This window comes from Anarhichas minor, unplaced genomic scaffold, assembly GCF_050575085.1.
Source record: "Anarhichas minor isolate MPS153535 unplaced genomic scaffold, ASM5057508v1 ptg000136l, whole genome shotgun sequence".
Classification (NCBI taxonomy): Eukaryota; Metazoa; Chordata; class Actinopteri; order Perciformes; family Anarhichadidae; genus Anarhichas; species Anarhichas minor.
Window position 1 is genome coordinate 15,580,274 of NW_027466582.1, and position 18,250 is coordinate 15,598,523.

Consider the following 18,250-nt stretch of genomic DNA (forward strand, 5'->3'; position numbering starts at 1 on the left):
CCAGGCAGCAACCTCCGGTTTGATTGACAGGTCAATACCCGCTACCAGAGCCGTATACGGTGTCTGTATGTTACTCGCCCGCAGTCCGAATATGGTCGCATCCATTCACTGCTTACAAAAAGCCAAGATGGCGACCGTCGTAATCCAAGATGGCTACGGCCAAAAACGCCCAACTCGAGGCTTCGAAACAATGAGTGATGTCATGGTGACCACTTCCACTTCTTATATACAGTCTATGGTCCAAACAGCCAGATGAGAAGTCGAAGTCTTTTGAAATGACAAGTACTTCAATGGCGGGTTATTGTTTTTTTTGCCGCCACAAAAGAAATGCTTGCAACAGGCGTTCTCTCCCTAAAACTCACTATTACGCTGCGATCTATTGTTAATGCTGTCATAAGCATTCTCTGTCAGCTATTTCAAAATACCCCGTGTCCCGTTGAATGTTCAGACAACCATGAAATGCTGTTTCAAAAAACTCCTGCTTCATGTTTTTTCCTGTTTTTTTTTGTTTTACTTCCAGGGCATGCAATTAGAGACCATGCCCGTGCGTTGCGACTATAGAGAGGGATGTCAATAGCTCAACGCAGAGCTTATTCCTTATGCATTAATGCAGCCCGGGGCCTGTGTGTGTGTGTGTGTGTGTTGCTCTGATTAGATGTGACTTATGTTCTTTGCCTCCCAATAAATGGTAGGCCTGGGTGTGGACATTCATCAGGCTTTGTTTACTGGCTTTTTATGCATGCTGAACTATGGCTGCATCTCTTTTTTATGGACTGAGGCCTGTGGTGTTTTCCCCTACAATGTAAGAGGCAGTACATCTTGTGAGTAATTTCAGGGCAACACAGGCAGGCAGAGCTGGGAAAGAAAGAAAAAAAAACACAACAACTCCTAGCCGAGTGTATTTCTCCGACTTGAAAAAGCCAAAGGACAGCTCAATTGATCTCGTCTAGTGGGTGATGTGTGGACTTTTGCAGTTGCAAAGGTTTTGGAGAAATCAAGTGCACCTGGAAGGAAGACGTGCGCTATTAAGTGAGCTTGCCGCAGTGCTGGCTGACATTTTTGTTTGAACGCAGTTTAGACGATGCAAAGCTACAGAGTATTCTAATATCACGCTTAAGACTTCTTGTGGGTTTTTTTTTCTATTCAAAACATTGTCTTTCGGTTTGATCACAGGAGCAGCAGGTGAATTTTTTTTTTTCTGTGTCCTCCGAGCACCGTTGCAGTGCTCCAAATCTCAAAGAAAGAAAGAGACGCTTAGCAGCTGGATTTTTTTTTTTGCCGGCAGACATGCTAATCTCCCGCCTCAAACAAAGAAACAGAAAAGAATAAAGGGTTTCAACAACCCCCTTCCAAAAACAAGTTAATTTCAAACAAGCAACGCGTCCCAAGGGGGCATCGCAGGAAGAAGGAGAAACCTCGGACACGGCGAATAAAAAGGGGCCCAAAAAGTTAGTTGAAGCACTTCAGTAACCTGATGTCATAGTGTGCTGGATCCTCCCTCCGACCCGCACATACTTGGAATGACTCTGTCTGGCTGCCGATACACTCCACACATACAGACAACCGGCCCATTCATCCGAGGTACCTGTGCTTAGCGGGAGATAAGTAGCTTTCCATGAGAAACAAAGGGAGAAGATTAGCATTCCGTTAAGACCGTGTTGGAGGGCATGCAGCTTTGCCCCTCCGAGCAGGGAACACTGAAGGAAGCGCCTGCTCGGGTTGTTCGCAGCGAAGATCAAAGCCAGACACTTGATTAAGTTGCGCTCAAAAATTGAAGTTAACGCTCCTGCTGTGGTGTAAGTACTGCTGCAGACTCAAAAACAGAGTGAATTAGATGGCAACACTTTATCAGGTACAAGTCACTTGTATTCATGTAGAATCCGTTTATATTTGTTTCCGAATACCCTCACAGTGAGACGAGATACTACGAGGAGTGATACAGTATCTTTGACTCCATATCAATGCAAGTGGAGGTAGAGTCCCTAAGAAAAGCTGCTTGGTGACATTTTGGTTGGATTGTCCAGAAAACCAAGAACAATGTTTCTGGAGAGAGGTGGTGCTATTGATGTCATTGAAATATACACTTTTAACACGACAAATGGTGTTCATTCATCTCAATTGTGTTGGTCTGGAGGCAAACACCTTACCTACCGAAAAGATAATGTGATTTTTTTGTTACTGGGGTGAAGCGACCCAATGAAGAATAAGGCTGGTGATGATCTAGATGTTTCTTCCATGGGATTTTATGTCTTCTATTTTGAGGCATTCCCTCATACACCTCGCTGCTGCTGTAAATACTCACGAGAGCAACAAATCTGTATCAGTCCGCAGCTAGTCCCTAACAAAACTTCCATGTGATTTGTTGCCATTTTCATTTTGAGGCTCAATATAAGACCATCAAGCAAAAGGCATCTATGAAGGTTTTGAATGAAATATAAAGGTGGAAGTAACACGATCTCACACAACACAGCTGCTTCTGCTGCGTTAGAGCCTCTGCTGACAGCAATTCAAGTTGCAAACAACAAACGTGAACACCTGTTTCCTCTCTTTCGGCTCTCCCGCTGATTTACTGCATGGATTTGGAGGTGGACAACGAAGGGCATTTTAAGATTAAACCCGTTACATCGGTGAATTTACGGCCTCTTACTTCGCCGGAGCGGGAGCTGCATAGAGAGTCTGCTAAGAGGACTCTGCTTCTTTGAGCTATCACGCAGAGTGAGCTTTTTGAAATGGATTCTCAGTGACGTGGAAAATGTCCCTACCTAATTGCCTTTTGTTTAGTTCATTTAACTCGCATTGAAACAGGAGACGGACGGGGGGGCGTTAAGGCCCGGACTTGCGGCTACCTTTGCTGGATGAGGTGGTCAGCTCTAAAAAATAAAAAAGAAGCCCTGCTAAAAGATGGGGAGGACTCTGCCTTTCATCCCCTGAATGCAGAGGTTCCAAAGGTCTGATCGATCCAAAGCCCCCCGCAGCCCAAGCAAAATCATCACTGAAAATGTCCCCGGTCAGCAACTGAGCATTATCTCTGAATTGTGCCAATGCCTACCAACCCACACTGACCCAGCCCCCGCCCATCACAACCCCCCCCCCCCCCCCCCCTGGTGACAGAAAGGAATGGAACAATGTTGAACTAGCTGCTTGTCACTGCTGTGGTCAGGCCGGCCTCAGATGCCCACGAGTGCTTGTGCAGATCTGGACTATTGTCAAAGTGTCAGTTCATCCAAATATATATATATATATATATATATATATATAGAAAAATGTCATTTTCATTATGCTTTGGGAACTTTGTTGCTTTATTCTGACATTTTGTAGACCAAACAATGAATCAAATGTTCTAGAAAACCAATGGCCGTTGATTACATGATTAGAATAATAATTTTATGAGCTCTAAAGTTTTTTTATTATCCCACTGTGGTTATGCTAAACTTGGATGCCTCCTGTCTGAGTCATTTGAGCACAAAAAGAAACAGCAGAAGTCCCTGCAAACAGAGCCATCCCCGCAGTACATTTGAAGCCCTGCTTCCTCTGCTCTTGATGTAGGTGGGAAAAAAAGTGCGAAGTTACGTAATAAGTTATCGATTCTCCTCTTAAAGGAAGATTGAGGTACAGAGCCAGGGGCTCTGAATCCTCCCGGAGGAGCCGCTCCACCGACAACCGGGGGCCCTTCCCCGCTGCCTCTCCGAGGTGGCCGGACCCCCGGCCACATATCACTTTCACCCTCATGCCACAGGGACGCAACACGGAACGCCGACGACATTGTCTTCTGACATGGAGTTTGCCTGTCTGATCGCATCCCTCTCGAGCAGTCAGCGGGCAGGTAATTACAAAAAACAGACATCTGTGCCACAGTTTGGGTAGCTTAAAAAATAAAAAAGGGCAAAAGCTTAGAATTGCAAGGAGTATTGAGACGCGGATCGATGGAGATGTCTGAACCTGTTAGTGCAAGTGGAGATGAGGGCCGGCGCACCGCGGGGAGGGCTCTTTTGTCATGCAGGGGGAGAGGGGGGGGGGGGGGGGGGGGGCCCGGGAGGTGACTCCTCTGGCGATCAGGGGTCAACTGCTGCGATCATCCATCTTCCGTCTTGACAGTGTCCTGTCAGCCGAGGCGCTCATGTTACTAAACACAACGGGCAGGCCTCCATTGTGGCGCTGCGCTGGTCTGCAGCCATGTGTAAATGAAGTTAATATTCACTGACCTCATGCATTGGCCACATGCGGACCCCCGCGTCACCTTGGAAATAACACTATCTGACGAAAAAGTCACCGGGGTCTCGAACAAAGTCTCTCACCAGCAGCATAGCTGACCATGTGCCTTTTGTTTGCGTGAGAATGAGGACTGTTTGCTTGGATTCTGTCTATTCACGGGATGCAGCGTAGGGCCTCAAATTTGGACTGGCAGGTCAGATTCCAAGACCTGGATACTGATTAGTCATCACTCCTCTGTTTTTTTTTCGCATGCCGACTTAAAATTGCAGATGGCGCAATTTGCCCCTAAAAAAAACGCAGCCTTTCCTTTCAGAGAAATAACGACGTCAAACCAGAACGACACACCATGCACGTACTCCACCTAGAGATAATAGCGTCTCTGATTTGCATTGAGGGTAACCGTCAATAAATCAGCTTAGGAGTCTCAGTAGAAATGCGCTCTTTCTTGTGTTAGATCTTGCAACAAAATCATTGAATTTAGACTTTCCCCTCGCTATCCAAAGCAGTCCCATTGATGATTAGCACTTTTTTGACGAGACTAAGGCATAGAGAGTCCTAACTACGTAGACCTACATTCATATACAGATGTTTGCATTATGTTGAAACCATATACCAAACAATTTCCAAATGCGTAAAACTTTGATTTGTCTAGATCATGTTCCTATTTACCAGGTCAAGTAAAGCACCACTGACATGCCAACTGTTGCTGTTTCTACATAGACTACAGTAGTCTGAAAATAACAACATATGGCATGCCTGGCTACATAGTAACTATGAAATGAGTAGGCCAGTCAGGATAATTACATCATCGACTTATCGTACAATATATATGGAAATTACTTCGATTATTTTAAAGTTATCGACTTATAGTGCGAAATATCGACATGACATGATAGTTTTTACGGTATCGATTTATCCTACGATATATAGACACGACCTGGATCATTTTTATGTTATTCGACTTATTCTACGATATACAGACATGACCTCGAACATTTTCACGTTATCGACTGATTGTACGATAAATGTATAATTTAATTATATTATTATATTATATTAATATAATTATATACATTTTTGGGGTTGTGTGGTGTTATTTTATTAGTGTTTTATTTATTTCGAATATTTTAAAATGTCAGATTTCCAATTTAAGTGTCTCAATATTCTTTAGAATTAAAAGTTCATTGCTCTTTGAAATGATGTACTTGCATTACTATGCTATTATATTATCACTGAAAATGGTCTTAAAATGATAATAATATAGTTTATCGCAACTATTTTTGGGTTATCGTGACAGGCCCAGTATTGACCCTTTCAAAAAAAATCGACCACAAACAGCACAGAGCAACAAACCAAAAGGTTTGTTGTATCTGGAAAATGTGCCCAGTGAGACTTGGTTTTAATGCTCCTAATAGTATTTTCTAGTGTTTCTAGTGGAAACCAGTTGGAGCAAATAATTAGTCATGACAAGCCTTTTGTTTTCCTGCCATTGTTTGAGCATACGACTTGGTGCAGTTCATATGAATGGAACTTTGAGACAAATATTTAGCCAGCCAAACGACTTTGTGAATGAGCCCTCGCGGTGAAAGTTTCTTCTTTTTCCGCTTCTAAAATGAGCAATTTGTATTTAATTTGACATGTTGACAGGGAGGCCGGATCCCACAGAAAGCACTGCTGGCACCAGCTCACACGAGTGTATCCCGGGAAACAACTTCTTCTTGCCTTTACCTCTCATTTGGACGTGCATTTTCTAACAAAAAAAAAAAAAAAAGGGGGGGAACACTGGATGTGGAAGTAAAATAAATACTGTTTTATTACAGCTCGCCAAATCAGGTTTTTCAAACATTCTGGTTTCTCTTCATGAGGGAGTAACTGTGGTTTAGTTTCTACTAATGAGAAGGCATTAGAGTAGTGCACAGGGATACAGAAGTATCTTCTGGTCATGAAGACAAGACTACATTCTGTTCTCTGTAAAGCAACTTCAGCTAAAATGTAACAAACTTTTCATTGGCCTTTTTTTTCTTTTTTGGGGTAATTTGAACAACCATTGTTCCCCTTGCTGCAGAAACTTGCTTTGAAATCACTATTTCTTTGTCCTGTCCTCTGCATACAGCATATAGAGCACTGAGACCTTTTTTTCTGGGGCAATGTAGGAAATCAGTACTATGATAAAGACAACTTTTAGGACAGTGGGTGCAGCAAGAAAGTGACTGCTCAGGAGTGATCACAGAAGACGAACTGATAGGGCTGTCACAATTATACGATTTTCACTACGTGATTATCGAGGCCAAACAAATTACAGATAACGATGTCGTCACGGTGTCTGTAGAAACAATCTTTCAAGTCCATCTTTAACATTTGTTCTGAGTTGTGTCTTTTTTTTGGAAAACGAATTACATGTGTAAGTGATTTAAGTTGCTGAATTATTTTCCTGTATTACTAACATGTTACCAATATTTCATGTTTAAATGTCCCCATCATCATACACTATGCTTATATGTAATCCATAAGGAAAATGATTGAACCTAATAATCCTGGAAAGCCATATATAGATGTGTTTAGAGCATAACAAAATTATTTGAATAATTTATGATATTTTCGAAGCAAAAAACGGCATGAACAAAATCCCCTTGTTCCAACTTTTGAAATGTGAAAACTTTTTGTAGTTATTGCAAAGATTTTGCGGGGGATTATGGGAATTTGTAATTGGCCTTTTTTTTTTACTATTTGTAAAACAACAATTTATGAATTCATCAAGACAATGGCTGATATACTAATCAACAATGAAAACAATGCTTAAAGAAAAAGTTAATGGTGCTCTTTTTTTAAATTGTTAAGTCTGTGAAATAAGATTCAACTGTCCAAAAAACACACATATTTACATTTACGATGTTCTAAAACATCCTCGCAATACTGTTCTGTTATTTTACGTATTACGTGACTTGAATGATTAAATCTGAACAATCCTCCGAATCTCACGTCACAAAGTCCTCCCCAAAGTGATCCATTTTAGGACACCGCCAACTGTATTGGTGGGAACATCTCGAGCAGAGAATAGCACATCTGTGTGTCTGACTGCTACCTGCCAGGCCAAAGACAACAAGGAGGTAAAAGCCCTGGGCTGTGGAAGAATGCTACCATTCACAGGAAGCAGACACTGGCAGTGACAGGACGAGTTTCCATCCATCACCGATTTATTTCAATCTTGAGTGATTTAGGTCCATTTGGGTCTCTTGTGGATTCGACGCACACCTGTCGTTTGCATAATTAAGCTCTGGAGCGGTTGTAAAAGACAGCCATTTGGTGTATTAAATTCACACCTTATCAATCAGGGGAGCGCCAAGATGTATGAGGACCTCCTGTCTCTTGGCTTCCTGGCTTCATTTGAAATGCTAAATGCAGCTTTTTTCCTCCAGGCCAGGAGCTGGGACTTGTCGCCTGGTGGCTTCCGTACTCTTTAGCTGCCGTGGTCAGACCCTTGACGGCTCAGCCCCCCCCCCCACCGTGCTGTCCCTCAGGGGCTCAAATCATCAATCAGTCTCCAACTAACTTCTGTCCGACTCCCTGGCAGTCAAGATGGATGGTGCCAGCGTCTACAGGATGCTGTATCCTCTCATTAATTCTCTTGTTAGCATGCGCCGATAGCAGAACGATAGAGCCTTGTTTTATCTGTTTTTTCCACCAGATAGAGGCTTCTCTCCTTTCTGCGGTCGAGGGTCAACAGTTAATCATTTCCCAAGCCACTGGTTACTTAGTGCCACAATGATGTGATGTGTCAAAATCGGACAACATACATTCCCGGGATTGAGCGGGAACAAAGACGCCAATGTCCCCCCACAAGGGCCCTCTCTCTGTGCCGAACGACTCCGTGGCTCCACGGCCGCCAGTGGCCAGCGCTGAACAAGACCATCGGATGAATGGGGGCTATTTTCCACAACACGCACTGCTTCGCAAAATGAAGAACCCGCGGCAGGCTGCGGGGACACTTCAACTGGCCGTTTTCAACACCCATTACACTGAGACCAGTGAACGCAGCAGGCGGGGGGAAAGAAGAGTGACATTTACTGCCAAAGACTTGCCACACAAAGAGTTAAAGAGAGGCGGAGGGGAGGGGGGGGCACAGGGGCGACAGACAAGGGGTCCCTCATCGCTGACGGTGATGAATGAGTGGATCACAACACGTTTTCGGAGGAGGCCTTTCGCATCCAGGAGGAGGGGGGGGGGGGGGCTCCTCAAATGACATGACTCACAGCTGAACTTGCCTCGCTCCACGGCATGTTTTTTTTACTGCAGCGGCCATGTTGTAATCACAGCACACGGCCGATACCAGAGTAAGGGGACCGTCTTAAGGCGTCAGCGCGCCTCGAAGGAAGTGCCAGTCATGTCATTCTGAGGCTAGGCCCGTCACGGTAACTGCTTAGTCGGCCGATATATCGTCCCAGAATGAATTGCGATACACAATATTATTGTCGTTATAAGACAATTTTCTGCCACTGTTCTAATCGTGATATAACATGACAAGAATGCAAGTAAACCCTTTCAGAGAGCAACGGACCATTCGTTCTTAAGAATAGTCAGACATAGGAAGTGGAATATGAAAAATTAAATATCCTTAATAAGTAAAACAAACCGCACAACCGGCCCAATAATTAAAAGAGTCTTTGCACTTTGCCACAGGGCTCTAGAACATGCTTTACTTAACAGACAATATCCTGCCAATCAGTTTCTCAATTGAAAGAATAATTGTTAACACAAGGTGCAAAATATCAACATATTAGATAACAACAACACTCTCACATTTGGCTTCAACCAAAACATGACGATTGCGTAAAAAAGTGTGAAGCTCGTGTCCACATATTGAACGATAAGTCCGTGCAGTCTTTATTGTGACAGGACTATCAACGGAATCTGAAACCCTCACAACTTTCTAAAGTTATGATTTGGGAGTCCGATAATATAAATGGGATTCCATTAGGGCATGTAGATCAGATCTAGAAAGAGAAAAACATGTTGTAACAGTTAAACGAAAATGCGCTACAGCACTGAGCCCTAAAGACTCAGTGCCCCCCCCCCCCCCCCCCCCCCGTATGATAGAATCGGGGGTTTGGCAATAACTTTCAAAAGCTCCCTTTTTTAATCACGCTCTATCTGTACAAACAAGTTCACAAGTGTGCACAGTTACACCCCCCCCTTTTTTTTGGACTAGTCATCTTCGTTTGCTCGAAGCATACTGAAAACCTTTTTATACTAAAGGTGCGGCCGGCATCACCCTGAGGCACCATTATATAAAGATGTGCTTTTGCGCCGCTAAGACAAGTTGGGTCCGAGGGTCCAAAATGTCAGGCTTTCACATTTTTTAACGGTCACGGCCACTTGGACTTCTAGCTCTGCCGCTTCGCCTGACAGCAACACATTGAATGGCTTTTTTAGATTGTGCTCGGGGAAACTACTGAATGGACGATTTAACGTCAGCGGAGCCGCTGGAAGAAGTGCTGATGGGGCACCGTGATTCTCATTTTATATAGATTAACTACCCCTTAATACAAAAAGGCCTCTCATGCCTCGGCAGAGATAAAGCTCATAAAAAGGTGCAGTGTCAAGACTGGAATATGATCCACATGCAGACTTTAAACAACCCGGGGGCCGGTCCACCGCACGGCTGTCTCTGTATCTTTGTTTTAGTTGACACGCGAGCAGATTGATTAACAGGGAAATGCAACAGTCCACGGTTCGCAGGGCTTTGCATCAATACACGATAAGGAACGGTGGCTAAAATTGCTTTGTAGCCGGAGCTGTTGGTTGTTATGCTCTCGCTCTCTCCCTGTGGAAATAAACAGTCTGCTTTTCTTCCCGCAGAGGTGCACGACTGGATCTTCCGTCCGTGCATATTGAAACGACAAGAACAACAGAGGGAGCTCCTCGCGGGTTGAACCTGCGACAGTCCCGCTAACATCAGAGAGGACTCGAGGCGGGCTGCGTTGCTCTAAATTACATGGCCTAATACATTTCATTAACACACCTCCCTCACTAGGGTCCCTAATGGACGTCAGCGTGGCATAAAAGCTCGTCTGCTAGGGACACTAATTTGTTCTTAGACACATTCCATTCAATTATTGCTGGCTGCTGCTCCTCATAAACTGCTTAGATTGAGGTTGCCCAGGAAAAAAGAAAAAGCTTGGCCGACAGGGCAGGCCACTTAAGTTGTGTGACCTAACTTCCCCCCCCCCCCTTTTTTTTTAATCCACAGTGATTTTTATCTTTCAAGTCAGGTGCCCGCTGGAAATAATCCTCCCGAGTGACAGAGAGCATGTTATTGTTAATTGTAGCGGCACGATCCGGCACCACAACCAGGCAGGAGGAGCGGGCCGCGGCGAAAGGCTGCGTGTTTGCCCTTCCTGTTCGGCTCCTTCATAAATATCCCCGAGGCCCTAAATGCCACGGCGCGGCCGGCTATTTGTTTTGCCTCTCTGTCGGGGTCGTTTGGTTCCAGGGGTGGAACGACACGGAAAAGAAACCGGTCGGACTTCCTCTATAACCTGTGTGATTGTCTTGGTTCCGTGCCAGTGAGGACGACACCGGAGGCTGATTGGCCAAACTCGAGCTGTTGCTTAATCCCAGTGTCAACACAATCACGGCCATGAGGAGCCTTGTGATCAATTAGCACTTCCGTTATTACACTGTTTGGCCTCAATATTTTATTCATTTTTACTGCTGTCAAATCGGCTGCTTTAATCCCACTTGCCTACACAACTATTCAGCCAGCGATGGCCAAATTGCCATTCACCTGCTTTGCATAATCATCATAATCACAAATATTCCCCAGTTTATTGTTTTTTTCCTCTCTTGGCACGCTTGTTGTTGTGTGAAATCCAAGGACACCCCTGACTTATTTCTAAAGGCTAATTCAAGAAGAAACAATAATAATGAGCAAATTAAATTACATATAAAAAGAAAGGGGTACTCACGTTCACACGCGTCTCCTTTCTGGTGAAATCCAGCCTTGCATATACATTTCCCGATGGGCACGAGCCACTCCCCTTCGGCGCTGCAGTGCATCTTGGGGGAGTTGTCGGCCTCCTCCTCGGCGTCGCTCACGCACGTGCCCTCCACCTCCACCAGCGAGGAGAACTCCGACCCCGTCACGGTGTCCGCGAACGTGGCCAGGTTCTCGATGATGGACCAGCACTTCTTGTAGTAGACCTTGACCGAGACCAGGGCGATGCACGCCCCCACGTCCTGGAAGGCCAGGTAGAAGCCTCGCCTGGACAGGGGCCCGATGATGCGCACCTCCGTGTTCAGCTTCATCTTCCGCTCGCCCAGGTCGCCCTGGGTGAAGCTCTCGTCCGCGGCGATCGTGTCGATCTTCACGTACTGGTTCTCCCGCAGGCTCCGGCCCACCTCCGAATCCGTCTCCTGGTAATACAGGTTGAACGTCTCCTTGCAAGTGCCCACCACGCCAGGCAGGCTGTTACAATCCCTCAAGGTGAACTTCAGTTCCACAAAAATTCTCTGGGCAGTGCCCTTATCTATCCAGTTAGTCCGAAGCCAGTTATTCTGATTGGGCTCCATGACTTGGCACACCTGGTATGTGCGAATGGGCGTGTAGTTCTCGTCCAAGCCGCTGATCTCTTCCCACTGGAAAGCAAGAAGACAAACGTGAATGAGCACGACCGTTTGAGGAGAGCGCCGTGTAGACGAGAAAGACCCTAATGATTGGCAATCGAACTGGAGACGGCTACTCTGTAATGAATGTGACGAAGGTAGAAGAAATACAGTAATTTCAGACTTTACTGTACACAATAAACTGCCGTATATGAAGGGAGATTAGCTGTTTGTTTTTTAAATCGCACAAACATCTCTGACGAATGCTCGTGCTGAAGTTTATCTGCTCATGCTCGCATTACGTATTTAAAAAAAAGTTTCCCACAGCCTGCTTTTAATCAGACTAGCAGGTTGGACGTGGGTTACCCGAGGCCCTTTTGTGCTCTGAATGTCAAAGGCCGGCAGAGCATTCTTTATCTTTTGTTGGGGGGGTTATCATGTGTGTCCCAATGCCCTCCTCTAAATAATATTATTGACGTCTCAGATGTAGGACATCAGTGAGGAAAATGGATAGATACGGAGAGCACCAGTGTGTTGCAGACATTCTGCGGACTTACCCCATTGGGAGGATAGGAGATCCACTCCAGTTCTGTCTGCTGTGCCTTGGAGTCCAGCAGAATCACTAGTGACAGGAAACCGAGAGGCAGGTGGTTAAATCTCACCGGGGACACCGGGACTGCGTATTGCTGATAGGCCACACATTGATACCTATAGCGCATATACCCGTGACCTAATTCCTACCAGCAGTAGCTAAAGCTAGAACATGTATTAATATATATATACACATACACACACACAGAGAGAGAGAGATATATGCACTGCAGCAGACAGGCCCTCGTGTCTGCGGGGGAACTTTCTGTGAGACAAATGAAGACACTGACAGTGCGCATGGAGAGGAAATAAAGAACCTTAAAAAAAACACAGACACGCGCATTAGAACGTGTCGGGAATCATTAGGCGTAATATTTATGCGCATTTACGCATTTTTTTTTGTTTTTACGCATCCGTTTATTACAACACACAGTGGAAGTTGTTGCGTTAAGGTCAAAGCTGCTGCTGCTGCTGCTTTTCATCCCGACGCACACACGGCAAATGCGTTTCAACTCAAGAACATGTTCAGCTAAAAAAACAAAACACAAAAACGGAGAGATTTGTCCAATCTGCCTGCTTTATGTTCCGGGAAGCGTTCGGGAGAGCGCACATCGGGAGCCACTGCAGCTTTTATTTTTTTTCCCCAAAACATGAAGTTGTTTTATTTAATATCAGCAGGCAGCTCCATTGTGAGAGGGGGCAGCGGACGCATCACCGTAAAAAAAAAAAGAAGATATATATATATAATTAATCATGCTCTGGCTGTATTTTACAGGAGACTGGTATGGAGGTCTGCTAAAATCCCGCATTTTAAGCGCCGGGGATCTACAATTCATATCAGCTATAACGTCCACAACGCGCGCGGTTATAAACGCCGTAGTTCTGCTGGTGACAGAAACCCATACCTGCTCTTGTGATTTTCAGTTTTTACGCACGACATAATTTCACTTAATTCTACCAGAATCCGAGCGACTAAAAGTGCCAATTTTTCAGCCATCTGGAGATATTTTAAACAGCCTTTAAACACCCTCTTATTCGGGTGTTTTATAGCGCTTGACTCTGATGAGTTTGGAGCGTCTCGGTGCAGATTACGGCTCCGCATCAATCCAACGTGCCCCCCCCCCCCCCCCTGCAAACCACAGACAGTTAAGAGCCGAGGCCACTTTGTGGTGGAAATAACCCTCCAGAAAACTGCGTCCAGACTATAGACAGCTCACTCACTTCCCGGGAAGGCGAGTCTCGCTGGGACGATCGATCCGCCGATATTAGCCTCCCTAGTTTTGTCGTGATGGATTGATAATCTATAACGAGTTGCGCCGATAACGCTGGAGTAAAATAATAAAAATAAATAAAAAGCCCCCGCGTCTATAATCCGTGTTCTACGGCGTTTCGTTGCCGTGCGTAAAAACACCGAGAGGTCGCTCGGGCAAAAAAGAAGCCCCGGGAGCAGACGGTGCTGTCATCCCCGCACACCGGCCTCGTCTGACGGCTCTGGGTTTACAAAAAAAAAAAAAGCCACATCCAGCTATTTGTTAAAGCATCGCGTGGGTATTCAAAGAGGAAATATAACAACAACAAAAACAAAGAAGCCCACTGCTGAATAGTGGACACCTCTCCGCTCATTCCGGAGGTCTTTTCCCAGCGCGATGGGATGAGAAGCGAGTCCAAACTTTCGGAACTTACCTTCCTTCGCGTTTTGTGCTTCTCCGCTGTCTACATGACAGCATAAATGAAGGCAAAAAAATGTAATCCACAGACACGGGGTAGACCTGGAGAGCATGGTGCAGCCGCGGATTTCTTTTCTTTTTTTCTTATTTTTTTTAATGTAGACCGTAACTCTCTGTGCCACCGCCTCGCGTGCTTCCCATTGACGACACTGAAACCGGCTCTATGTACAACAATCCGCTGGTCCCCACTCAAATAGCGTCTGCCGCCGCTGGGAGGAGACTGTGGCTCCGGCGGTGTCTGTCAGGGAGACGGGCGGCGCGGTCCTCCAATCGGTGCGCGGAGACGGAAGCGGTCAGGGGAACTGGGGGCCAATGGGCGCCCGGAGGTAGACGGGTTTTTTTCTCTCCGTTTTGAGGGGGGGATATTTTTGGTTTTCTTCGGGAAATGGGCACGCTCTGGTACGGTTGTTCTCGACACACACACACACACACCAGAAGAGGATTCTGGGTAGCTTGAAGTAGCTCCTCTGATGCACAATGAGCCCTGACGGTGTTTAAAGTTTGTTGCATTTTCCTGTTATCACCTTTGATCGATGTGTTTTTAAGACAAAAAAACACCTTTACACACACTTTTTTAGCATTAAAGGCATTTTCTCTTCTTTCTTTCCCATTTTCTTGTTCCTACGGACATACGACAAACTAGAAGTTCACCGCTTCTTTGTTTATTTGAGTTTTGCATTACTTTAATGAGTGTTTTAGACTTATTTCTTCCTGGCAGGTGAACTATGTAGAGTGGCCAGGAGGAGGAGGTAAGGTGCCAACCCGTCACAGGAGCAAACTAGAAGGGCACATCGGAGACCGCAGACCTCCGCCGAGGCCTTATAGCCCAATCTTCCATGCAAATCTGCAAGCGCAACCACCATATATGTCTGGATGTATTTTCCAGAAAAGAACGCGTATATCCACCACGCGATTAACAGTTAACATGCAATAGCTTAACAACCAAAACCCAATACCTGACACAACTCCAAAGCAACACATGGACTTTCAGGTGAACATTAAAAGTCAGCCAAAACATATTGAAGTTCTGAAAAAAAGATTTACTTAGTTAGGATTTCTGCATCTGTTAACCCACAGAAGTCAGCCCACAAATGGTACCACTGGGTGGGTGTAGGTTCTTCTCAATCAGCACAGAACAAGTGGAGAATTTACAAACATGGAGCAGGTGGAAATAGATTGCGGAGACAAAATGACAATATTCAGAAAATAAAGCACAAATATATCATAATTTATTCGGAGACAATCGCGGCTTACATCACTTTCTTTCAGGGGCTGTAGCGGGGTCAGTTTTAAAGCTATGAATGAGCTTTGAATATTTCTAAACTAAACAGTCTTGGAATTGCATACATTGTGTATAACTGAAAAGCTGGGACTTTTGTGGATCCAATGCGCCCAGTTGTATTTAATGTGTGATTATGTTAGTCCCCATATTAGCCATTTCACAGTCAGACCACTTTTTGAAACTTGACATCACTGTATAAAATGACCTGTTGTGACCTCTAGGGTAATCACAGCCTCATGAAACTTTACAACCACATAATACAGACGGAGGGCAACCGGAGGATGTATGGCTTTCCTAGGTATACCGTATACAGACAATAAGGGGGTTTCTGAGCAGTTTCCTGAACAGAAGTGCTCGCCATCCAATCACCCAACCATCCATTTTCGCAGTTCACCCCCTTCCCAAGGTTGTAGAAGCTTGCGGATGGTACCGTTGGATCGGGCGGGCCCAAATTACTACTGATGGAGCCAACTTCCAAGTCTCTACGACCTTCAGAAAGACAATTATTCAACAATTACCTGTTCGTTACATTTTACGTGACTACACAAGTATGGGTTGAACTTTAAAACTGTAATAACTCCGCGCTGCTTGCTCCAAATAACCTGAAATTTGGTCTGCATGCTTGTCTTGTTTTCCTTTATTAATCCTGAAAGGGCCAAGTGCCTACAACCTATGTGTTATCTATTGTTGAACCGCTATCTCCCCCTAAACATCCCCTGATCCCTCAAAAGAAAATGAGTCTATTTTGGCCTCTTAGGATGAAACCGTGTAAAAGTCTTTCCATTCAGCTCCTGGATTCTAATTTGTGATAGCGTCTTTAACGTGTGAGCCAAATGGCGAGACACTAAATGGTGTTTTTAATCTGTGGAAGGTCACCTTAAGTGAGGGAGAGTCCCACTGAGACGACAGCACCTGATTCATTATTGCTCTGCTGCTTGAGAGGCTTTCACCGAGAAGATGGAGGAACCGCCGGGGGTCTTAAATGACAAACAAAGGTAAACAACAACGATGGCAACAAATAAACACAATTATAAAGTCCAAAGTTAATTTCCAACTTTCGTGGATGACTTGAAATATCACTTAAAAATGAAAGCATAAAGCGGAGCTCATTATCCCTTTACCCATTCAGCATTTGTTGCAGGTCACTAATTAATCTCCATTACCTCGCAACACGAAAAACAGCTGTAATTATGGCCACAAATATTGATTAACAAACTGTGTACATAAAAAATGGACAGAAGCAGACAAGGACTCCCTTCAAGGTTTATTTACCTCTGCTTTTCTGTATTTGTGTGTTTGTTTGGCCTGTTTATTATGCAAAGTGCCGCTAATCCTTTTTGCCCTTGATACACAGCCGAGTCCTGCATTAAAGTGTATAACAAAAGATTGTTGAATTAATCTGGATTAATGTTACCTTTATCATAAACGGTCTGTGACGCCATCACGAAACCAGCATCTGTCAAGCTATTACAACTTGGGTCTTATCTTCGGCATTTGTCCGTAGCTCCTTTGGTCTCCAATGTCCTCTGTAATGTTTCTGAGAATTTGGGGATTTTAAGGAGCCGGATACACGTTACACAATTACAAGTGCACATGGTGATTCTTTGTCAGCCTTGAGGCCATGACACACCGGGGATGTGACGAATAACCATTACGAAAATACAAAATACTTGCCTTTGAAATTTTGCCACAGTTGCAACACCTGTTTATTCAAAGATTCCCATAGCTTTTTACAAATAGTGCACCAACTGCAGGGTTCCTATTGACCCCAAGTAGCATCTGGCAGTCTCTCTGAGCTAAGTTGTTGTATAACTTTCCTTTTATTGACATGGTCTGAGGGAATGTTAGTTCCCTCTGGTAAACAGTTACACAGTGTATATTACTAGGTATTTTATTGTGAAAGGTTAAAAAACGGAAGTAGTGGATCTGGTATGCGCAAGCCCCCAGGAAGAGCAGCGTGCTTTGAAGCAAATTTTAAACAGTGGCCAAACCATGGTATTACAGCGTCCGGGTCAAGCAATTCCATAGGTCCCAAAAATACTTTTTCCCCATGCATGGACTCAAATTGTCTGTAACTCAACAGACCTGTTGCGAACACTTGAATAGCACTTAATCAAATCATTAGGGTCAAAAAGTGGTAAAATGTACATTTTGAATATGTCCGTCCCTAGCAACGTGATAAGCTAATGCCTTTTTTCGTGGTGCAAAAGCTCAGAAAAATCAATCTCAATTCAAAAAAATAATGATGCTGCTTCTCTCAGCTGCGTAATATTTGCGTTCCAAGTGAAAGTACTCATTACAAAAACATTCGTGAAAAAAAAGTATTGACGTGCAAATTATTCACAAGAGAAAAAAAAGCCGCCCCCGTGTTGTAAAGGTCTTTATTCTGGTTTTCTCTAGTGTCAGTACCTTTTTAATGAGTTTTTTCTCCAACTTGAGTTATCAAAAACACCTTATAGACAATCATTTAAGAAGATTCTTCTTTTTTTTTTAAATGCTCAACTTGTCGGGATTGTGGCCAATCTTCTTAGTGACCTCTAAAATGGGAAAAACTATGGATGCTTTAAAACAACGACAACATGGTCAATAGAAACCGTGTGCTCTGTGTTGGCATTGGTGGCCAGGAGATATAAAGGAGACTACAATTTGATTTAGTAGCATAGCTGTAATATACATATCTTGGGTCCACCAATGGCAGCACTGCTGTTGACCATCTGACGAGTCCATGTTTCCAACAAATTTCATGAGCCTTTTCAGTTACTGACACATCCAAGTTACACAATCAATGGCTAATGTTTCTTGCCCCTTCTGAATTGGTTTGCAACGCTGTCACGTT

General features: G+C 44.4%; 1 protein-coding gene across 6 annotated transcripts in view; it reads right to left on the minus strand.

Annotated features, from left to right (window-relative positions):
- Positions 1-11,796, minus strand: part of epha7 (eph receptor A7) — a 79,710-nt gene extending 67,914 nt beyond the window's left edge. For all 6 annotated transcript variants that reach the window (XM_076084271.1, XM_076084270.1, XM_076084268.1 and 3 more), the window contains exon 1: positions 11,178-11,796. In XM_076084271.1, coding sequence (XP_075940386.1) covers positions 11,178-11,781 — 604 coding nt within the window. In that variant the 5' untranslated portion in view covers positions 11,782-11,796. The remainder of the gene's footprint in view (positions 1-11,177) is intronic.
- Between the last annotated feature and the right edge of the window lie 6,454 nt (positions 11,797-18,250).